The sequence below is a fragment of the Diabrotica virgifera genome, chromosome 3 (genome assembly GCF_917563875.1).
Source record: "Diabrotica virgifera virgifera chromosome 3, PGI_DIABVI_V3a".
Taxonomy (NCBI): domain Eukaryota; kingdom Metazoa; phylum Arthropoda; class Insecta; order Coleoptera; family Chrysomelidae; genus Diabrotica; species Diabrotica virgifera.
The window spans coordinates 117,795,608-117,821,027 of NC_065445.1; the positions used below are offsets into that span (position 1 = coordinate 117,795,608).

Below are 25,420 nucleotides of genomic sequence, written 5' to 3' on the forward strand. Positions count from 1 at the left end.
GCAATACCACACTTTTAGGCCAAAAAGCGAAAAAACATTCAGGTTTGTCATAAAAGGACTGCATCATGGTACAGATACTGATGACATAAAGGCAAATCTAGCAGCACAAGGACACGAAGCAGTAAACATTCACAATATAAAACATTATGTATCAAAAACCCCCTTGCCAATGTTTTTTATTGATATCGTATCGAAGGAAAACAACAAAGAAGTTTATAAAATGGAAAAATTAGGAAACAATATCATCAAATGCGAACCTCCTCGTACGAAAAGAACAATCCCCCAGTGTACAAGATGCCAAGACTACGGACACACTAAAACCTACTGCCGTAAAGTACACAGATGCGTAAAATGTACAGGTAATCACGAAACAAAAGATTGTCCTCGAAAATCACGTGATGACAAAGTAAAATGTGTCAATTGTAACGGTGACCACCCGGCTAACTATAGAGGATGCCAAGTTCACATTCAACTGCAGCAGAAGCTATATCCTACACTAAGAGAGAAAAGAATCATGCAACCACCTATTCAAACAAATAATACTCAACAAATACAACCTGATTTATGCTCAAATAGTCAACAAAAATCAACCACAGTGTAGCTATAACAACCAAGCAATACCAGGACCTAACCAACCTAATAACAACTTAGCCAAGCTGGAAGAAAAGATGCAAAAACTTATGGAGCAAATGGGCACAATGCTCAATTTGCTTACTACTGTCATTAATAAGATCGCTTAATGGCTTCACAACCAAAATATAAAATAGTAGTCTGGAACGCAAATGGCCTTTATCAACGGGCCAAAGAACTCAAAACATTCATACATAATCAAAATATTGATACAATTTTAATTTCCGAGACTCACTTTACAGACAAACACTACATGCGGATTCCCAGCTACAAGTTGTATCATATCAACACCCAGACCGAACAAATTCATTGCAGGTGGAGATTATAATTCAAAACATCCGATGTAGGCTCTAGACTAACAACACCAAGAGGAAGAGAATTAGCTAAAGCAATGTTAGAAAATAACCTGCAACAAATCTCGACTGGCGAACCAACTTATTGGCCGTCTGACTTAAACAAAATACCTGATGCTATTGATTTCTGCATCACAAAAGGCATTGATACCCAAAAATGTAAAGCTGAATCATACTTCGATTTATCATCAGACCACTCACCGTTTATAATAACAATCTTCGAAAAAATCTTAAACAAAGTACATTAACCAACTTTGCATAACACCAAGACTAACTGGTCCCAATTTAGAGAAAAACTAGACAGCCTGATCTCACTAAATCTGTCCTTGAAAAATGAACTCCAACTAGAATCAGCTGTAGATAACCTAACAAAAAGCATACAAATTGCTGCATGGTATGCGACTCCCAGCTACGAACCATCTCCAAACAGAAATAATGTGTCTCCCACAATTAAACAAAAAATTTTAGAAAAACGACAATTACGTAAAAATTGGCAACAGTCAAGAACGGCAGAAAATAAGAAAAAACTTAACAAAGCAACAAAGGAATTAAAGGAATTAATACATAAAGAAGAAAACCATGGAATACAAGAATATTTAGAAAATTTAACACCAGCTCAAGCTACAGATTACTTACTTTGGAAAGCCACAAAATAACTCAAACGCCCCCAACAGCATAACCCACCAATCAAAGATGAGGCTAACACCTGGGCCAGGAACGACAAAGAAAAAGCAGATCTTTTTGGCAAGCACCTTCAAAAAGTATTCACGCCATAACCTTCTACAGTATCTGCAGAGGAAGAAACAGAACTAACCAGATTCCTAACAGCACCGTTTCAAATGGATCTGCCCCACACGAAATTTACAGTTAACCAAGTAAAAAAAACAATAAATGAAGTCAACATCAAAAAAGCCGCCCCTGGATTTGACCTAACCTCTGGCAAGATTCTAAAAGAAGTCTCGGATAAGTGCATAAAACTAATGACCTTTATATTTAATGCAATCCTGCGCCTAAACTACTTCCCTAGTTCATGGAAAGTGGCACAAATCCTAATGATCCTTAAACCCGGAAAAAGACCGGAAAATGCATCTTCATACCGGCCTATAAGCCTTTTGCCTATGATTAGTAAAGTGTTTGAAAAAATGTATGTATAATTACATACACGTGAAATACATATAAGTATAATTTCTGATGTCATTCATTTCAAGAGTCTCCTAGAGAACATCAAACAACTGGTTCAAAAAATTTATGGAAGATATTCCAGCGTAAGAGGCCACCTAGATCTTGACAAAAGAAAGATCCCCTGCATCCAGTTCAATCACTTTTAGACTGTAGATATCAGGGATTAGTGAATTTTTCTTTGGAGGGGAGGGAAAGGGAGCATGGCCACATGGCATAAAGCTGTACACTACATGCTAGTAAAAAATGCTACTAGCTGCTAAATCTTCTTGGGACACAGCCCGAGTAATTTATAAGTTATAGTAAGATAAGATACTGCTCTTGAACCTTATAGTATGGGCTCCATGCGTGACCATGGCGGGGATACATGGAACTATGCCAGCGCTTGTAGCAGCGAAATATGACAACTTTGGTGAATAATGATTGAATAATAATTTTTTTCAATAGATATTTCGCTTACCTTAATATTGCCGTTTTGATTTTTACTATTTATTTTTATATTTTCATACTGACTTTCTTTCCTTCCCCGATCTGATGGTATATTCCTATCGTCGTCTATTTCCATTTTGTGTTAGACACACACCACAAAAGTAATGGTTCAATAGTCCCAGCTAATGTTAAAATATGGTAATAATAATTCACACTGCCTAATTATTTTAAATGTACACTTAATTAATGTTAACACCAACAACTGAACTATAACGAAAAAGTGAAAAAAAAACCCTTAAAATTGATATTTTCTTCAGAGAACTTTCAAATATCCGTTTTTTAATTTGACGTTTATTTGACACTCGTTGAAACTTATTGTTTGTATAATTAATTTTCTTAAAAATGGTAAATAAAAATATTACATTAACGTAAAATATGTCATATGTGTATCATATATGTTTAACGTCAAATTGTGTTCGCCAAAAATTTCGTGCCACTACGCTAGGTGTCGCATCAGTCATGCACATAGCCAATAAAAGAATGAAAATAGTGCCAGTGATTGTTTAGACTCTCTCCCCTAGTTTTAGCCAGTAATTTAAGTCAGACCATGTGTATAAGGCTCCTGTCACCATGGATCAAAAATGTGGATGTTAATACTATTATTGAACCTAAGTAGTATACAAGGAAGGGATAGTGCCAGTGCTATACTTGAACTCTATATTATTAGTCCTAGTTTTAGACTTTTTAAAAATGATTTGACCCTTTCTCTAAATTCCTCTTCTTCCTCTTCTTCTAGTTCCATGACAAGGAACTAGAAGATTATTCTCCTCTAATTGGCCGGAGAATATTCTCTTCTTCTAGTTCCTCTTCTTCTAGTTCCATGACCGCTATCGATCGTTGGATATCCTGTTGGCTACCATATTTGCTATGGTGACTTTATTGACAGCAGCTCTGAATGAGGATGTAGTTAATTTGCAATACTGTTGGCTTACTTCTTCTTTCTTTCTTTTCAGCCATGATGTTCTTCTTCTGCCAGGACCACGTTTACCTTGAATCTTTCCCTGAATGATCAGATGTAAAAGATATTTTTCAGGGTGTCCCATAATGTGACCCAAGGACTCCAGCATAAGGTATTGACATTTGGATGTATTTTCGATCTAGATGGTCCAGTTAGCTGAGGCGCAGTTGATTGACAAGTTTAGTGGATTTGCGATTTGTGATCGCTGGTTCGAGCCTCAGCTGGTCATGAAATTAATAAAAGGCCAACGCCGTAGTATAAAACTCAATAGAGTCTACGGCTTGGCTGGAATATACTGGCGTCTGATCGGCCTATGGAGGAGCGGTACGGAAAGGGATAAGGGCTTGCGGCTTGGTGATACTCCTCCATAGATCCCTACCGAATGGCGTTGACGCCTAAGAACAGTGTAGATATGTATGTATTTTTAAGTTAGGGAATGACATCACATTTTAAGGTAATCATGAGCATTTTAATACATAACCTTCCGTATTACAAAAGGCTGTTAGACCTTAATCTGTTGGCTGCTTTGCTGAGAGAGTTTTAAAGCACAAAAGTAATTGTACTACAGTAAATAATAAAGCATCTATAATCAAAACATTCTTTACAATCCTTAGGGAATGAGTTCCATAGTATTTTATATGGCGTAACAACATGGATCATGACAGAAAAGACAATAAACCTTATCAATACTTTTGAAAGAAAAAGATATTGAGAAGGACATTGAGACCTATCTGTGAAAATGGTATGTGGCGAATAAGGTTCAACCATGAGTTGTATCAATATTACAAAGAACCCTCTAGAGCAGTGGTTCCCAACCGGTGGTACGTGTACGCGTACCACTGGTGGTATGTGGGAAGATTTCAAGTGGTACGTGTCATGTGGGTGAAACAAGTGATTACGATGGGCCCCTGTCTGCGAAAGTGCCAGTGCAGGTATTGTGCTTCATATTAAGCTATAAAGCAGTTTTTATGAACTCTGGGATTTCAAAGGATAGTGTTAAAAAACCTAAACCACCAGCCAAACGGAAATACCACGAAAGCTACTTACAGTGTGGTTTTATAGTGAATTCTGGCACAGAAATAGTAACAATCTTATTCTCTAACGTGTTGCTTGTTTCAAAATGCTTTCAAATTAAAGCATGAAACCTTCTATGTTGATACGTCACCAACACACAAAGCACTCTGATGTGGTTGGTAAGCAGATCGAATTTTTTTAGAAGAGAATCTACTTTTTTTACGAAATAAAATAAATGCATGTCTAGCTTTGTAAATATGATACTAACTTAATAGAGGCATCCTACCTTGCTAGATGTATAATTGCAAAGGGTGGAAAGCCTCACACAATAGGTGAGACCCTTTTACTACCGGCCGCTGTGGATGTTAGGAGAAAAGGCAATCAAAGAAATTAAAAAAAGCATTGTCAAACAACACAGTGAAAACTGTGATAACTACTGATATGTCTTCCAATATTGAAGAACAACTTTGTTGTAGGTGAAAGATACTCGTATACTTCACAGATACTCGTATTTGTACAATTTGTTATTATGAAGAAGTTACAGAAGATTTGTTGTTCTGCAAACCAATTGAATCAAACAGGAACGCATATGTCAGGTAAATTGATAGGGTTAGCAGCAAAAATAAAGAAAATTTCTCCTGAGTGTTTAAGTAGACATTCTGTCATACATCGAGAGACAATTAGAAACAATTAGTAGATATATTTCTAAAAAATTAGGATCGGAGTGGGGGCTTCCTTTCCAATTCATGGATGGATCATGACAGAACACGTAGTAGAAATATGGTGCGATGTCAGGAAGACCAAGGAAGAGGTGGAAAGATGAAGTGAGAACAGATGCTAAAGAGATATTGAGGATGGATAACTGGAGGAGAGCAGTCAGGGACAAAGATACTTGAAGGAGGATGCTGGAGGAGGCCAGGGACGGACTTGGGCTATAGCACAATCAGAGAGAAAGATAATAGTATTTTAAAATTTGATATTAAAATAAAAATTAACTGTTTGGACAAAGGGAATAATTTGTCTATCTATTTGATTCATTTTAACAGGTTTGATAAGTCCTACAATATTTTTAATTCGGATTAGTGAGTTATATAGCATATAGCTAATCAATAAAATTAGCACTTTCTCCAAAAGTATTTGGCAAATAGTATTAATATTAAATCCTTATAGAATTAAGATATTACAAAAAATATATTTAATAATTTTAGATACCTAAGTACTGTTTATAACAAAAAATTTAAGTAAATAATTAAAACACAATATTTATTTTTAATTAATTCAAATACCCTTGTTTTTAAATATTCAGTACTTTTTTAAATATTCAGACTTAAAATATTCAATAAAAAAATTAATGGAAAAATATCAATACTTTTTCTACTTTCTTAAATACGCAAATTTTAAATGTCCAATCTACCCTTAGCGCATTTCCAGATTCAACATCCTGTATAAATATCTTTTATATTCTTGACGAAAATTTTAATACATTAATAAATTATACGTGTTTTATTAGAAAATTTATTTCTTATTATTTGACGAGTTTTTTGTCTACCTACTTTTTTCATTTTTTAATAAATGGATGAACCGATGGATAGGTTTAACATGTACAGTTGGCAATTCCATAGACGATACACCAGTTATGCGGATCTTTCTTTGATACTTTATTATTTCCGATATAAAGAAATTATTATGTACTAATTTATCCAAAATGTCAAACTATGATATTAAACTGACTTACAAAAAATGGAAGGTACATCTAAGAAATCTTTAAAATATTCTTATAGGAGGAAATAAAAGTTCAAATTATGTATTGAAAGTATATACTTACGTCTAGAATGTCGATTTTAGCACTTAAGATTTCTAAACAAGGCACTTCAAGTACAGAAAAACCGATTTTCCGAACAATTTCACTGATCGTGATCCTCCAAGAAAATTCCTTGGCAATGAATACGAATACGCCCTCCTAACTTGACAGATGTCAAAAGATACAAAATATCGAGAATATTTACAAATTTAAAGAACGTCAATAAAGATTAGCTGTGATTTTTGCACTAAAAATTGTAAATGTAAATGTATATAAAAGAAATTATAAAAACTACTTTCAAATATTCAAGAATTCAACCGGGCACCTAATATTCTAATGAATGAAGGGTAGGGTAGGAGGTAGATAAACCCAAACGTCACCTAAGATAATAACATACAGTTGACATATCGATAAAATAGTAGTCGAAGCAAATTAAAAGTCAAGAACATGTATTAAATTTGAGCCTTTAAGTGGTTAATTATTATTTAAAGCTTTATTTTAACGTTAAATTGCTTGTACAATTATACATAATTATTTTCTCTAAAAAAGATTTGTAAATGTTGTGGTACGATAACTTTATCAAACGGTAGGGTTAGAATATTTTAAGGTAGTTGGTAGTGCCATCTACTAGAAACCGTTTAATTTAAGGAGATAAAATTTTTGGTAGAGGATGATGGAATGAATTTTGGGTATTACAGAAGGAAAACGTAGTTAATAGTTTAAAAAAATTAAACAGCACAGCACAGATTCGTTTATTTATTTATGTTTTTATTTTATTATTAGAATTCTGTAAAATAATACAATCTTCAGAATTTCAGAACACTATCAGTTTTCCGATTTTGATTTTTTTTTTCAGAAATTATGCGCTCTTTCTTTAAAAATTAATTGACATTTTAAAAATACTGGTTTCTCACTTCTTATAATAGTAAAATTGGAATTGTAACATTTTTTTTTTATTAATTCAATTTTGCAAATAATTTTCTATGTATCCTTCTGTTACGACAGCCAGCAGCGCCGGATTAACCATTAGGCGAACTAGGCGGCCGTCTAGGGCCGCGCGTTTGATGGGGCCCGCGCCCGCACAAATATATTAATATTGAATTATTTGTATGAATAAAAATTTACGAAAAAAATTTATATGGACTTTGTTTTTGTTATCAATACTTACATAATATTCAATTAATATCTTTGATAGTCCCTAGTTTTGTGTTTATATTTTCTTTCCGCTTTTTATGTATTTAGGAAGTTTCAAGAGAAATAATATTAGCTAGTCCATTCACTCACGATGAAATATGGCAAAGCAAAACCTCCGAATTTTGAAAAGCTGCTTGGATTGACATGAAATTGGACATACTCCCAGCTAACATGTCAAAGAAAAAAAGTAATATTGTGCCGATGTGTGCTTTGTCCTGGGGGTAAGTCTCACCCCTTCTTGGGGTGAAAAAACATACGTTCAAAATAATGTCAGGAAATGAATAAACTGATTAATTCTAAGCAATTTTTGTTTTATAGAGTTTTTTCACCAACTCAATACTTTTCGAGTTATTTTCGAGTGAATATGTTTATTTTCAACAAAACCTTAGACAGTTTCTCGAAAATAACCCAAAAAGTAAATATTCTGTTGAAAGAATACATATTCTTAACAAAAATGTACCTAGCTTATAAAAAAAAGTAGTGTTTGTATATAGACCCAGCAAAAACAAAGTTGTAGTCTATGAAAAAGTCCACTTTTCGGGGAAAACTCTTCACAACTTTTTTTAAAGTGTTTAAAAATAGCTTTATTTTTGTTCTTTAAAAAGTAGGTACCTAGCGTTAAAAGTAAGCAAATTATATACGCTCAAAATAAAGTTGGTCTTTTTTTTGGTAAGAAAAATTCTGAAAATCACCCCCTAATTAGCATCCTAAATGAAATTTGAAATTAATCGATATCGCTGCACAAGTTACTTTACGTATCTACCTATCTATTATTGTTTATGTTATCTGTATCTACTGTAAGTTTCATCGGTTGAAAGTGCTTATTTTTGAAAGGGCTGTAGTTAAAAGGGCTTGAACGAGGCACTAATCACGAGTGTATGCAAAATTTGAACAGCCATATCTTAACTAATTTTGTCTTAAAAAAAACAAAAAAATTCAAAATATTGAAAAAACAAAACCCCAAAACTAAGACAAACCCCTCCCAATCCAAATGTTTAGATCCGCCAGTGGGTTCACAATTATAGTGCCTAGACATGCATAATAATTGTGGTATATGAGTATAGTCTGGGCTGATTATCGGAGAATAGGCATTTTTGGGAAAAGTTATTTACCAGCAATTTTATTGCTGGAATCGAAGCTTATAATTATATATTAATAATATAGTTATGCAAAGTCCGCAGATAGTGTGCTACTTTTTTATTAACAAAATGGCGCTCCCAAATCGTGTTTTTTTTTCAATTTTTGCTCCATAACTCCGAACATTTTAACTTTACACCAAAAACACCCTAATAAAAATTCACCGAAATTAAATTCTGCATAAAGACATGTTTATCCCGATCTGCTCCGACGAAAAATTTTTCTCGGAAAATGCGGGTTTTCCCAACAAAATCTTTAAATTTCAAATAAAGTTTTAGATAAGTAATTATCTACCAATAATTAAATAACTCGGTGACATAAAAGCTTTCTTGGTTTAGATTATAGTTCCAGAAGCCGGTGAAAATTAAACGAATATTTTAGCAGCAATTCAATTGTTAATTAATAATTTACGGTCGCAATAATAACCAAAATAATTATGACACACTGATCAAACTTTGAAATCTTATAAAGATGAGATGCCTATTTAATATTTGGTCGACAAAATATAAATTTTTAATTTTTTTGAATAATCTTTAAATGTTTAAAAAAAATAGTTATAAACAAATTAACGTTTCTCAGAAAGTTTTTATTATATTCTAATTTTAAAAAATAGGTAAAATGCGTATTTCAAAGATCTTGAAAATGAATGCTTTAAAACTTTTTTGCAACCATTTACAAAAAAGTTATGAAACAACAAAATAAACATACGATTACTACGTTGTTTACAATTTATTTTAATTCTTTCAAAGCGTAAAAGTGAGTTTAAAGTACAAGCTAAGTACTTACAAAAAATATCGATTATTAGTTTAATGGTTATATTTTAATTAAAGATTATAAATATTTTTTTGTAATTTACACGCGCGAAAGTGGACTAATACAGTACCGTAGTTAAAATTTTCACTCGAAGCGACGACCGCCGTGCGACGTACAGTAGTTAACAGTGCCGCGCCAGCACGTGTTAGCGCCTGTGTGCAAAACATTTAATGGCGCCCAAAAATTAACTTTTTGCGCCTTCCAGCATTTACTGGAATCAGACTGCAAACCCAGAGTTGAAGGTGAACACACCGAATACGTGAACATCATGCGTGGAGTGAAGCAAGCCTGTATTTTGTACACTCTAATTTTCAACCTCTACTCTGAAAGAATATTTATCGAAGCTTTGAACAAAACTGAAAAAGGAATTCTTCTAAACGGGTACCTGCTAAATAACATCAGGTATGCAGATGACACCATAATATTTGCGGACAATCTAGAAGACCTACAAGTCCTTTAGTCCTTATGAAAAAAATCACATACTACAGTCGATAATATGGACTCAATATAAATGTGGACAAAGCTTATGATCATTAGCAAGAAAAGGATAACAGAAGGGCAACTCTAAATCAACCAAACCCCGTAGAAAGAGTGACATACAACGCAATTTTTTATGGTGTTGAATCGTGGACCTTGAAAGAAGATATGTGCAGAAAATTGGAAGCTTTGAGATGTGGCTATATTGTAGAATTCTTAAAATCCCGTGGACTGACCGGATCACAAATGAGATGGTCCTCAGAAAAATGAAGAAGAACCGAGAGGTACTGAACACCATCAAATCTCGAAGTTAGAATACTTTGTACACATTATGCGAAATGAATCCAGATATGCCCCACTACAAGACATCGTGCAAGGAAAAATATTTGGAAAGCGAGGTCCAGCAAGAAAAAAACATCCTGGTTAAAATACCTCAGAACCTGGTTCAGCACAACATCTGTGCAGCTTTTCCCCTCTGCATATCGCGGATATAGCTAATATAAAGATTGTCATGATAATCGCCAACATTCGTCACGGATAGGCACATCACATCGTTATTTCCTTTAAAAATATATACATATTTTAAAATTTTACATCATTATTTAATTCTTTTAACGAAGGCTGAAGCTGTATCTATAATTCATTTAATTCTTTAAACAAATCGTCTCCCTCTATAATAGTAGAGGATCCGATATATCGATTTGCACCGATCTGTTTAATAGATAAAAAGTATTGGATATGTAATTTAGCATGTTAACAATTACAAAAAACAAGGGTTTCCCGATCTAATCTTGTTCTAACTATAATTAATTAATAATTAAAAAATTACATTTTTTTATGAATTTAAAAAAAAATTTCGACCCGGGCAGATATATCAGATTTTTTGGATCATTCTAAACAAAAAAAGTCTTTTGTAATTTTTCTCTAACGTTGATCGTTTTCGAGTTATAAACAATAATTTAAAACTGAGAAAAGAACGAAAGATGACAATTTGCAAGGCTCAAAAACACAAATAAAAAATATCATTTTTGTAATCATCAAGTATATAAATTCAAGCTCAAACCTTTTTCTATTATGAGGAAGGTTTCTTATGGAGAGACGGGCATTAACAACTAAAAAACAATGTTTCAGAATGAAATAAGTCCAAAAGACTTATCAAGAACTGATAGAATAAGGTTTGAACTTGAATTTAGGTACTTCGTAATTTCAAAAATGATATTTTATACTTATGTTTTTGAGCCTTGAAAATCGTCATATTTCGTTCTTTTTTCAGTTTTAAATAGTTTATAACTAGAAAGCGATCAACTTTAGAGAAAAATTACAAAAGACCTTTTTTGTTTAGAATGACCCAAAAAAATCTGAAATAATATTTGCCAAGGTCAAAAAAATATTTTTAGAATTTATAAAAAAAAATGTAATTTTTTAATTATTAATTAATTATAGTTAGAACAAAATTAGATCGGGCAACCCTTGTTTTTTTTGTAATTGTTAACATGCTAAATTACATATCCAATAATTTTTATCCATTAAACAGATCGGTGCAAATCGACCTTATATCGTATCTTAGACTATAATATATACATGATCATTAAATCTCAGTTTTTTTTCCAAACTACACAAAAGTTTTAATTGTGAGTTTTCTGTACTGTCGTTGAAATTATCTACCTATATAAAAATTTGAAAGAATTAACATGATTTTCAATATGAAAATCTTTCGTTTACTGACATTAATGCTTGCTCGAGAACACAATGAAAGAAAATAACTTTGTATGACATTTTAGTCTCCAAAATCGATTCGTCTTCGTAATCGTGTTCGTAATCGAACTGTCAGCTTTTTTCCGAAGCCGTAACTGTGTGACTGGTTGATAATTGGGCTCCGCATCCAGTTTCTCTGCAGTTTCATTTGCTGTAGTAATTACATCATTAAATTTGATATCTGTCCGAAACTCTAGCAACAGTTGTTTTATCTCTTGTAAAGCATTTAAGGCCAGCTCTGCATATTCATTGTTTTTGATTGAACAATCGAAGTTAACTTTCATCACAACTTTATACCATAGGTATGTAGACTGCACAACTGAGCATATGCTAAATATCTAGCTTGATAATTTCAATCACAATCTTTATCCTAATGCGTTATATCATAATCACATAAAGCATAATAAATTTCTGACAAATTTTTGTATAATAGCTTTAAGGTTTAAAGCATCAATTCTGCTGGACCAGCCAGCTTGTATCAGATAAATGCTTTAAAGCCAGACTTGCAATGTGTTGTTTTATGATATACCAACGTTTGGTAAAAGCTGAAAAAAAAAATGGGTAAGTGTTATTTTGATCCGGCTAAAATTTTTTTGAAAACTCTAGTGGCGCCCCTTAATTGCTGGCGCCTGTGTGCGCCGCACACATTGCACACGTGGATGGCGCGGCCCTGGTAGTTAATAAATAAAATTATGTATTATAACCCGTCCACATACACAACTCGCGCGAGTTTAAAGCGTGTCAGTCGCTTCGAGTGAACATTTTAGCTCCGGCTCTGTATCAAGCCTACTTTCACGCTAAAAATTACAAAAAAAAAACATTTTTAATATTTGATTAAAATATAACCATTGAACTAATGTTTGATATTTTTTGAGAGTAATTACACCACATTCACATAGCAAATTCCCAACTATAAACAAACGCACGTGTTAGTATTCGCCGTCTCATTCGTCAAGAGGCTGTTAAATGTAATTTATTGCCCTAAACGAGGCGGATTCTCATTTTACAGGTCCAAACTGGTCAGTCTGCAAATTCAAATTGTAGGTAGCGTGTTGGTTTTTAAGATACACTTCAGGACGACCCTGTTTAGCTTCCATGTGCGTTTGTTTACAGTTGGGAATATGTAAAATGAATGTACTGTAGTTTGTACCATAAACTCACTTTTAAGCTTTGAAACAATTAAAACAAATTATAAACAACGGAGAATCGTATGTTTACTTTGCTGATTCATAACTTTTTTGCAAATGGTTGGAAAAAAATTTAAAGCATTCATTTTCAAGACCTTTGAATGCTTTGAAATACGCATTTTAAGTATTTTTAAAATTATAATATAATAAACAATTTCTGAGAAATGTTAATTTGTTTATAACTATTTTTTAACATTTAAAGATTATGCAAAAAAATAAAAATTTATATTTTGTCGACAAAATATTAAATAGGCATCACATCTTTATAATCTTTCTAAGTTTGATCAATGTCTCATGATTATTTTGGTTGTTATTGCGACTGTAAATTATTAATTAACAATTGAATTGTTGCTAAAATATTCGTTTAATTTTCACCGGCTTCTGCAGTTAAAATCTATACCAATAAAGCTTTTATTTCACCAAGTTATTTAATTATTGATAAATAATTATTTGCCCAAAAAATTTATTTGAAAATTCGAGATTTTGTTGGGAAAACCCACATTTTCCGAGGAAAATTTTCGTCGGAGCAAATCAAGAAAAACATGCCTCTATGTAGAATTAAATTGGGGTGAATTTTTATTTGAGTGTTTTTGGTGTAAAATTAAAATCTTCGGAGTTATAGACCAATAATTGAAAACAAACACGATTTGGGGGCGCCATTTTGTTAATAAAAAAAGTAGCACACTATCTGCGGACTTTGCATGCCTATATTATTAATATATAGGATCATAATATTCAATTGCAGCAATAAAATTGCTGGTAAATAACCTTTCTTTGTACTTTACTAATTAGACCAGCGTATTATAACTATTTTTTTTTCAAAATCTATAGATTATGCAAAAAAACGAAAAACTTATATTTTGTCGATAAAATATTAAATAAGCACCTCATATTTATAATGTTTATAAGTTTGATCAATGTATCATGATTATTTTGGTTATTATTGCGATCGTAAATTGTTAATTAACAATTGAATTGTTGCTAAAATATTCGTTTAATTTTCACCGGCTTCTGGAATTACAATCTATACCAAGAAAGCTTTGATGTCACTAAGTTATTTAATTATTGATTAATAATTACTTACCTAAAACTTTATTTGAAAATTAGAGATTTTGTTGGGAAAACCCGCATTTTCCGAGGAAAATTTTCATCGGAGCAAATCGAGAAAAACATATCTCTATGCAGAATTTTTTTGCGGTGAATTTTTATTTGAGTGTTTTTGTTGTAAAGTTAAAATCTTCGGAGTTATAGAGCAATAATTGAAAAAATACGATTTGTCGGCACCATTTTGTTTATAAAAAAAGTAGCACACTATGTATCTGCGGACTTTGCATACCTATACATATTATTAATATATAGTATCTTATAATTCGATTCCAGCAATAAAATTGCTGGCAAATAACTTTTCCATGAATTTTGCTAATTAGCCCAGAGTAGTAAACCAAGCATTACACACAGGGGATTTGAGAAGCTTTTAACTTTTAAATGGGCCGTGCTAAGTCCAAGGACCGTACGAATCCCGATTTAGATAGAAAAAGAGTTATAAAATAATTACCAATTTTTATATAAAAAAAAGTTTGGCACATGAACATAGAAAATTTAAGAAATAAAGCATATGAAATATTTATTGAATATTAATTACGTGTATTTATTTACAAAATTATAATAGACAAGGCGAAAACGGCCGGTTCGTCGGAAGAAATATTCCCATGAGATTTTTTTGCATAATCACATTCATGAGACACCCCAGAATAAGGTTCAAGAAGTCGCCTACGCGAAGAGTGGTCCAATTTTTTTTTTTAATTTTTTTTTAATCAAATTGCAAAAATTAATATTTTCGGCCCAGACAAATTTTTTTTAGATTATTCGGACCATTCTGGACAGAAAAGGTAATTTTTCTATAATGTTGATCGTGTTCGAGTTATAAGCAATTTAAAATTTGAAAAACACGAAAATGGCCATTTTTAAGACTTAATAACTCGGTTAAAGATTATTATTATGAAAGTCAGAAAGTGACTAAATCAAATTTAAAGCTCCCCTTCATGATCCTGAAGAAATTTGTGTCATTAATTTATTACTAAGCTGTTATTTTTATTTATTAATAATGAGCGGTAAGATCGTATTGACGCGGCTGTAAATGTGAGTGCGAGTGAGATGCGCCATTGGACTGCCTGAATGGCATCTCGTTCGCACTCATCATGGACAGCCGCCTAATACGTGCGTGGCGCTCATTATTTTTACTTAAAAATAACAGCTTAGTGATCAAATAATGACAAAAATTTCTTCAGGATCTTGTAGGGGGGGGGGGGCTTTAAACTTTGATTTAGTCACTTTCTGACTTTCATAGTAATAACTTTTAACCGAGTTACAGTCGGAAAAATGAAAGAATACCCATGAACGAACATATAAAACACGCTGTATTTTTCTGTTACTGTGTCACAAAGAAAATTGTCCAGTGCAAGTACATGTAACAATAATTATTACATGTACTTGCGTTGGCCAATTATTTAAGTGACATGGTGACAGGAAAATACAGCGTGTTTTATATGTTCGTTCATGGGTATTCTTTCATTTTTCCTACTGTATTAAGCCTTGAAAATCTCCATTTTTCGTTTTTTCAATTTTAAAATGCTTTTACCTCGAAAATTGTCAACTCTAGAGAAAAAATATAAGAGACCTTATTTCTCCAGAATAGTCCAAAAAACCTAAAAAAAAATTATCCGGGCCAAAAATATTGATTTTTGCAATTTGATTAAAAAAATTGTTAAAAAAAATTTGGACCACTTTTCGCGTGGGCGACTTCTTGAATCTTATTCTGGAATATCTCACTAATGTGATTATGCAAAAAAGTCTCATGGGAGTATTTTCTCCAAAGAACCCGCCGTTTTCGCCTTGTCTAATTGTTTGTTTGTCTGTTTGTTATTTGAGTTTTCTCCCTCGACTTTCACATTGTTTTCACCTATTTTGAAAGAATGTGAAAACATTGAAATATCCATGTTTGTCTGTCTATCTGTAAACACAACTCCTCCGTCATCAGACCAGAGAGAATGACTTTGGCGTCGAATGAAAGCTTTTAACCCAAGGATGGAATTACAGGTGAGAAATTTAGCCTCGCACTTCCGGTTTTAGAATTACAACCGGAAGTACTGTTTTAAACTCACCGAAATAGTACAGCGCTATATTATTCGACGCGTCTGAGCAAAACGAGAACAAATATATACTTCCGGTTTCATGCCTGTCTGTCCGTCTATCACGATTACATCTTCTAAGTCTACAACTACAGCTCTTGCAAATTTCGTCAGCTTAGTGTTGGATGCTTTGGACAGACGAGAGAAGGCATGTGGTTTATTTCTCGATTTGTCCAAGGCTTTTGACACTTTGGATCATAATTTGTTGTTAATAAAACTCGAGGGGATTGGTATTCGTGGTGTAGTTCTAAAATGGTTTACTTCCTACCTAGAGAATAGAAGACAAAAAGTAAAGATAACATCTAATGGACTTGTAAACGAATCAAACACATTGGATATCCATTATGGTGTCCCTCAGGGTAGTGTATTGGGTCCTCTACTTTTTATAGTATTTATTAATGATATAGCTTTGGTAACTAATTCACTGACTGGGATTAACATCATCAGTTATGCAGATGATACCAACAGGAACTCTAGTCACAGGAACATCTGATCAAAATTTGCAAAATAAAACTACACAGATACTATCCACCATCAACAGTTATTTCTTATCCAACAAACTAGTTTTGAATGAAGAGAAATCAAAGTATATGATTTTCACGTCAAATAATAATAACCATCAAGCCACTATACAAGCAGCAATAGATAAAACAGACTGCACGAAGCTGCTGGGGTCCTTTTAGATAGTAATTGTAAATAATCAAACCACATTTCTAATTTGAAATCCAGATTAAGTAGCGCATGTTATGCATTGAGAATTCTTTCACGTCTCTTTAATACATCAATATTAAAAACAGTATACTTTGCCCATTTTTACTCAATAGCCAAATATGGCATTGAAGTCTGGGGTTGTACCTCTGAATTAGAGCAGATATTCGTACTTCAGAAAAGAGCTATTAGGATAATGTATAAAATGAAATTTAGAGATTCTTGTAGAGGCATCTTTAGACAAAACAATATTCTTACAATTCCTGGTCTGTATATATTTTCGTGTATAATGTATTTATATTTAATAATTTAAAATTTAAAATACAAAAGAAATTTTGTATTTAATGTTAAAACCATGTTTATTCAACAAGATTCAGAGACAATCACTTTATGCTTCCACAGCATCGTTCTGTTTTGTTGGAAGGTAGCACACATTATGCAGCCATAAGTTTCTTTAACAAATTGCCAATAGATATACGAATGAATTTACATCAGCCAAACTTTCGGAGGTGTGTACATCAATATATTTGTGAACTAGAGCCATATTCTAAAAATAACTTTTAAGTATGTTTTATCGTATTTATTAATTTATATACTTTTAAGATGTATATCTGTAACTTTGACTTGTCCCATACATGTACTTTGTATAATGTCGCATGTGATCAATAAATTTGACTTGACTTGACTTGACTTGACTTGACTATCTATCCGCGAATGTAACTCCTACGTTATTAGTACTTATAGAATGATAAATGAGGCGTCGAGTGAGAGCTAACTCAAGGATGTATTAATGATGAGAAATTTAACTTCAGACTTCCTCGAAACTAGAGTTGCAACCGGAAGTACTGTTTTATTAAAGTCGCCGAAATAGTTCAAGCGATATATTATTCGACGCGCGGACGCGCATTAGCAAGACGAGAATCAATACAGTAGACTCCCGTAAGTTCGGCCTCGGTTAGTTCGGTCTCCGCTTAGTCCGGCCGGCTCTCTGAGCATTAGTCACACACATTCTTGTTTCACTTGCAATTTTTACTGTTTATATAGACTAGACAGTATACTTGTTGTGTGTGTGGACAATAACTGTTTCGCGTCGTGCATTAAACTGCTTAAAAATGAGTGAAACGCGTAAACGTAAGTACGAGTCAATGGAACAGAGACTAGAAGCTCTGTAAAGATTGGACAAAGGAGAATTCGTGCAAAGTATTTGCAGAGATTTAAATGTGATACAAAAGAAACAAAAACGTGGCAAAAGTACAATCAACGACTGGCGGCGTAATAGAAAAACTATTGAAGGCTTTTGTACACAGATTTAAACGAAAAAAGTTCTACAGAAGCGTTGCACACTGAGAAAAGCAAAACACGAATTGGTGGAAGATGCTCTGTGGTTGTGGTTCGTTCAAGAACGAAGACGAGGAACCCCGTTAACTGGACCAATCGTAAAAGAGAAGGCTATGATCTTTCACTCAAAGCTTCAACCAGAAGAGGCGTTCTTGGCTAGTGAGGAATGGCTCTCCCGATGGAAAAAGAGACACGGGGTCTGCAAAATTTTTAAAAATCTTTGGTGACCAAAACTTGAGTCCAAAGCAAATCTACAACATCGTCGAAACTGGGTTAAGTTTTAGACTTCTGCCAGAAAAACCTTTGCCACCTCACAAGAAACATCTGCGGCAGGATTTAAAGTTAGCAAAGAGAGGATAACGGTCGCCTTGTGTTCAAATGCCTCGGGGACCCACAAGATACCCCTATTTGTCATTGGCACAGTAGAAAAACCGAGACCGTTTAAGAACATAAACATGGAAACTCTACCAGTGTATTACCGGTCGCAGAAATCAGCACGGATGAACACATATTTGTTCAGGAAATGGTTTGTGTGCGAATTTGTTCCGAAAGTGAAAAACCATTTGACAAAATTAAATCTGTCCATCAAAGAACTTCTACTGCTTGACAACGCACCTACTCACCAGGAAGGTCTTCAGTGTGACGATGAAAAAGAAATTAAATTGCTGTTCCTGCCACCCAATGTAACCAGTCCTCAACAGCCAATGGACCAAGGGGTCATTGAGTGCTTCAAGAGAAAGTATCGCCGAAAACTGCTTTATGAAGTTCTTTCCAAACTGGAGGCTGATGACAACTTAAACCTCTTAAAAGTGCTGAAGTCAGTTAATATGAAGGATGTTGTGTACATGTCGGCCGAGGCATACGTCGAAATACCACCATCGACGTTTGTAAGGTCTTGAAAAAAACTTTGGCCAAATCTTGCAGATGAGCCAAACAACATTCTTGTTAACGAACCTGATGACAATGTAGCTCTATTGCACGACCTTCAGAAACTACCGAACTGTGGTCCCATTGTTGAAAAAGATGTTTTGGAGTGGATCGACTTTGAAAAGGAGCTACACAACGAGGTTTTGGACGACGACGAAATTGTGTCATTCGCCAAGAAAATGAGAAGGATAACAATACAGATGCTGCTGATAATGAGGATGAAGATAAAGAAAATAAAATGAGCCTCGCTGAAGACAAAACAGCTTTGCAACTGGCAGCTACCTACGTCAAACAGCAAAAATAAGCGACTGCCATCGATGGAATGATTATTAAAAAGTGGTGTGTCTTTGCACATCAAAAATCATTAGAAAAAAAATTCAGAAAAAAATGACTGACTTTTTTAAGTGTTTAAGAAGCCAAAAAACCCATGTGCAATACTATTTTTAAATTTTATTAGGCCTAGAGTTCTGTAACTATTGTTTAATAGTACTTTTGTAACGGTCTATCTTTTCATATGTGTTAAATATATGTCAGAGTATTCCTCTGTGTTGTCTTCAATTTAATGTACAATTTTTTTGTTTTTGCTAGATCCATACAAACAATAAATGGACATTTTTTAGATAAGCATCGGTTAGTTCGGCCACTTTTAAGTTCGGCCTAGGGTCCGGTCCCGAGGAGGCCGAACTTACGGGAGTCTACTGTATATACTTCAAGTTTTTATATCACTTCCGTTCGGTTAAAAAGGTGTAACCGGAAGTGTCACATCATCTGCAAAGAAGAATACAATAAACTTGACTGCACCAAATATATTTCGTTTGATTATGATTAAATGATTTGCATCTGTTTTAGAAACAATTAATGTTTCCGATCTGTTAACACTGGTCGTATTCAGGACACAAAAAAGTGAGGAAGCAGTTCCCGATGGAGCGGTATCTAACAGTTTTGTTTCGTCTTGTGAACGCTCCGCTCCCTAAATTCGTGACAGATTATCACTTTTAGTTATATGTGAGGTTATAGAGTGAGCACGTAAAGGTTGGAATAAATTCATTTTTTCATGAATGGGCAATTTTGGAAATAAATCCCGAAACAAGTCAATTTTTATTTTTAAATTACGACTTTTTGGCATATACAGTAGAAGCAGTGGCGGATCCAGAGGGGGGCGCGGGGGGCGCGCGCCCCCCCCCTCAGTTAAAGAAAGTTATAGCCTATACCATATTTTTAAGTTTAAACGAAAAATTTGATTTGGAAAAGTCGTTAACAACACATAGGTTTGATAGTATGATGATTTTAAAAACCACCAATGATGTATATTTCTCGCGGTAAGAGGTAACGGATAGTCATGTGATGAGCGATGCAGCGGTGTAAACGGGAGTTAACCAGCCGTCTGGACGCTGACGGTGACGGACTGGCGGGTAGAGATGGAAAATACCGCTACTTTCTGGTATTAGGTGACGGCGTTCCGTGACTCAGCTGTAATAGGTGACGGTATTATATTATTTTTGTCACCTATTACCTGACAGCAGGAGACTGCTATCCCCTCCCCAGCCCTTCGGTATTATGGGTCCTGTCTGAGTATTTCAGCATTATTTATACAAATACTAAAATAATAATAAATACATTTGATATTTTATCATTAATAAAAATGTAATTTTCAATCTGCTTTCAATCAGCTTTTAATAGGTAAACTAATTTAATACCTTATTCTAACCATAAATTGTGGCCGGTAAAATTGATATTTTATAATCAATATAGTTTTATTTTTCAGTAAAAAGTATCCTTTTATAGTCTCTATACTCTTAAAAATAGTTAGGTAGTTTTAGCGTGATTGGCCGTAAAGACAGACAGGAAGAAACCACTTCATCTTAATAATAGTATAGATCAATATTACAACTACTATGACAAATACCCATGAATACGGTGACAGAAAAGGGTGACAGCGAGACAGCGTCCTAATACCTCACCGCGATATTCGACGACGGCAGACGGAGACGGTTACAGAAATATTAGGGATATTGCCGTAACGTATTACCTTTGTCACGAATACCTGGTAGTAATAGGGTGACTTATCCTAATACGATATTTATAACGCCCATCTCTACGGGCGGGACGATCGCAGCGCGGCTGCGGTGCTGGTGCCTGCGGGGCGCTTGAGTACTAAGCTGGAAGCAGAGAGTAGGCTAGAAGCTGTCTGCTAGTTTATTAGTAGTTCCTAGTGTTCCTAGTGTTTGTGTCCGGTCCGTCATGAGCACAGTAGCTAATGCGTGATCGCAGCTTGTATCATACCAAAGTGTTTCAGCTAATTGCATAGTTGCGATATTTTTGTCAAGTGTGAGTTGTTTGTGATATTTGGTATACCGTTGGTGTTGGAAAATGGATCGTTTCAAGTTAAAAAGAGAAGAATAAGTTATCAAGAGGAACAAGATGTTGAGGAACAGTCTGGTTTGTCTCCGTCTCATAACCTAATGCCAGTTGATGAACCTGCAGAGGATCAACAATCGACCTCGACATCGGTTGATAATGTAAATAGTTCTTCTCACGACATTGGTTATTATTTACAAAACATTTCAAGTTCAAATGATCACTCAAAGTATATTATTTTAACTCAACACTAGACACCCGAAAAAAACTACCAATTCCCTACGTCTTCTCACATCAAAAGAGGACGTGAGGAGCTAAGGCGAGTGAATCATGGGCACTTCGAAAAATACCCCTGGTTGGTATTTTCCGAATTCAAACAAGGGCTATTTTGTAAATATTGTGCCGTTTTTTGCCACGGAAAGAAAGCTGGCGGTCAAAATACAGTGCCTTTGAGAAAGTTAGTATCCGAACCATTGAATAAATACGCAAAACTTTCTGGAAAAGATGGCGACCTTGAGTCTCATAACTCTAATGAGTATCACAAGAAAGCTGAACTTGATTCGAAAAACTATATAAAAATCTTCGAAAATCCTGACCTTAAAATAGTAAATAGGTTGGATCAAAACAGAAAAGAACAGGTGGCACAAAACCGTTTAAGACTGGTGCCGATAATCAAAACTATATTGTTACATGGCAAGCAAAACATTCCACTGAGGGGACATCGTGATGATGGAAATTTGATGGAAAGTGCAGACAATCCCGTGGAGAATGATGGTAATTTTAGAACACTGTTACGGTTCAGAATTGACAGTGGTGACACTCAACTTGCAGAACACTTGAAATCCAGTGGTGCCAATGCTACGTACATAAGCAAAACTACGGCCAATGATTTGATTAACTGTTGTGGCGAGGAAATTTTAGATGAAATAAAACAAAGAGTTTCAAAGGTAAAGTTTTATTCAATTTTGTTTGACGAAACGACTGATGCATCTCATACTTCCCAGCTAAGCCTCTCTCTGCGTTATGTATATAAAGATGTCATAAGAGACAAGAGAAGATTTTGTTGGCTTTATTGATCTTCATAAAGCCAACTACTCTCATGTTGATGTTGATCCCGAAGTGGAACCTGTTATAACAGGGGAAATCCTAGGTCAGACGGTGGTGAATTTTATAATATTTTTGGGGTTAAACACGAATAATTGTGTTGGAATAAGTTGTGATGGCTGTTCCGTCAACATGTCTGAAATGCGGGGTGCGGTTACACAGATACAAAAGGTGGCGACCAATAGCATTATGTGTGGGTGTAAAAACCATGCATTGAACTTAAGCATATCCAAATGTAATAAGGTCCAACACGTAAGAAATGCTCTAGGAACCATCAAAGCAGTAACAAGCTTTTTCAACTCATCAGGAAAAAGAAATTCAGTTTTGAAAAAGGTGTTGGGACATCAGATGAGAGGCTATTGTGAGACGCGTTGGGTAGAGCGTCACGAGGCTGTTTTAGAATTCACAGAAGACATGCCTAAAATTGCGGAAGCTCTCAAATGCATATCACAGTGGAGGGACAGCACAACGTCAAGTAAAGCCCGCGCTCTGTTGTGCTCAATTTCAACTTGTGATTTTATCATCACAATGCATTGCCTGAGTGACACAGCAGATGTTACATGTGGTCTTAGTAAATATCTACAAACAGAAGCTATAGATGTATGCTCAGCCAAAAGTAAAATTGACAATATGATGAAAACCATTCAGAATAAAAGAGACAAGACCAACGAATTCTTCCTTTTAATTTTCAGTAGTGCTGAAAAAACCATGGACGCGATGGATGTACAAATGCGTGTCCCCAGAATTGTACGGAAGCAAATTAATAGGCCCAACTACACACTATTAACAGGTGACAACCAACGATCACAAGTTTCAAAGTATTGGGAAACTGCTGTTTACATACCGATTCTAGACAATCTCATAACTGATTTGACAAGCAGATTTTCAGACGAGTCTTTGGATTGCTACAAGCTAAACATTTTAGTTCCATCAACGTTAGATTCCGTGTCAAATGTGAAATCCAGCTTTGAAAGTATTTGTGATAAATACTCTTCTGTATTGTCAATTAAAAAGGAAACAATGCTAATGAAGATTTTGAATGAGATTTGCTCCCTAAAGAACATGGTTAACTACAACGTCTTCAAAGAAATCAGTACCCCTATGACGTGTTTTCAAAATCTTGATGAGCACAACTACCCTATTTTGAAGTCTTTGGTGCAGATCCTGCTTACTTTACCAATATCAATAGGTGAGTAAAACATTGGCATGATAAATAAATTAGAGATATATAGGTTATATTTACCTTAATCGTCGATACAGTTCTTCAGTTTACATTTGTGCTATGTATACATTTCGAAGTATTAATTATTACTTCATCATCACAGGCTTTTGGCTTTTATTACGTCATATGTTTAGTAAAATTTCTAGAGTTAAAATCACAAGGTTAACAATTTTTGTTTACTAAAATTAATCGATGATGACTTATCCCAAACCAGCAGAGGCGCAACCTATAAAAATTATAAAACTAGCTGACCAATTGTGTCACAAATAATATTTAAACAATTACCATAAAATATTTAAATTTTAGACAAAATAACATTGGAATGGTTATCAATATTCATCCTGTTTGCCCCTTTGGATTTATATGACAAGTAATATGGTAAACTTACCTTTCCGTCAAATCCAAAAATTGTTGCTTTTTGTTGTTACATGTTTCGATGGATGCCGATCATCGTCAGACACAGTATATAACACTCATTAAAGTTAAAATTAAAAACACAAACATTGAAAACATTTAAAAAACGGACGATTAAAATATTTATAATGTAAATGTAGGCCTACAATGATTAACGTACCGTACCGCGGCAAGACTGGCAGACGACTCAAGCGGCAAGACTGGGAGTCGTCTGCCAGTCTTGCCGCGGTACGGTTCGTTAATCATTATTGTAGGCCTACATTATAAATATTTTAATCGTCCGTTTTTTAAATGTTTTCAATGTTTGTGTTTTTAATTTTAACTTTAATGAGTGTTATATACTGTGTCTGACGATGATGGGCATCCACCGAAACATGTAACAACAAAAACAACAATTTTTGGATTTGATGGAAAGGTAAGTTTACCATATTACTTGGAATGGTTATACTGTACTTTTAACTGCATTGCAATATCATAACTACAATGTTTCTTAAAAAGGGTTTCTATTTTAGCAACAGCAGAGAGATCATTTTCTACGCTGAGGCGATTGAAAAGCTGGATGAGGACCAGAATGACCGAAGACCGCCTGACCGGACTGGCTCTCATGAATGTTCACAGGGATATAGAAGTGGACATCAATAAAATTATCGATCGGTATTCCAGCAAGAAGAATAGAAAACTGGATTTTGTAATTTAAGGGAAAACAACGTAGTTTTTGTTAAGCCAAAGTATTTTTGTTTTGTTTTATAATTTACTTCTAATGTCAGTAATTAAATCATACTAAACATAATGTTAGTTAATCATTTTGCAACCTTCTTTTATACAGTATATTAATACCTTGTGTCTTATAAAAACGTAATCTTGATATTTGAAAAATATTTTTAAATAATGAAACATAAAAAAAGTGTTTTTTGCTTGTTACATTTTTTAATAGTTCAAATGGAATGACTATAAGCCACTCTTAAAGTATTTAAGTAGGATGAGTTTCCAGTCTAAATGTACCACAGGACTACAGTGTCTACTACCAGTCACTACACGTATCATCCTAAATCATTTCTCTCTGCTAGAGTAGAGAGTTGAAAATAGCTGAGTTTATTTGTCAATTTCAAGGTTATTTTTTTGTAAACGCAGTGTGAACAGAGTAAAAAAATGTGTTTTAAAACGTCAATTTTCA

General features: G+C 34.1%; 2 protein-coding genes across 2 annotated transcripts in view; one reads left to right on the forward strand and one right to left on the reverse strand.

Annotated features, from left to right (window-relative positions):
* Nucleotides 1-6,758, reverse strand: part of LOC114334579 (protein alan shepard) — a 531,107-nt gene extending 524,349 nt beyond the window's left edge. The window contains exon 1 of the mRNA XM_050645412.1: nt 6,449-6,758. The gene's annotated coding sequence lies outside the window, so the exon portion shown is untranslated. The remainder of the gene's footprint in view (nt 1-6,448) is intronic.
* Nucleotides 6,759-22,741: 15,983 nt separating this feature from the next.
* LOC126882458 (zinc finger MYM-type protein 1-like) lies at nt 22,742-25,036 on the forward strand. The gene is made up of 2 exons (XM_050647420.1): nt 22,742-23,799; nt 24,759-25,036. The coding sequence occupies exons 1-2, from the start codon at nt 22,743-22,745 to the stop codon at nt 24,941-24,943; spliced, it is 1,242 nt and encodes a 413-aa protein (XP_050503377.1). The 5' UTR covers nt 22,742; the 3' UTR covers nt 24,944-25,036.
* Nucleotides 25,037-25,420: the final 384 nt, after the last annotated feature.

What these genes read in the sequence shown, in the direction of transcription:
- LOC126882458 (XM_050647420.1), top strand. Translation starts at nt 22,743, where the DNA reads ATGTCTGAAATGCGGGGTGCGGTTACACAGATACAAAAGGTGGCGACC. An exon ending in TACTTTACCAATATCAATAG is followed by an intron (nt 23,800 to 24,758) that starts GTGAGTAAAACA and finishes TTTCTATTTTAG; the next exon opens with CAACAGCAGAGAGATCATTT.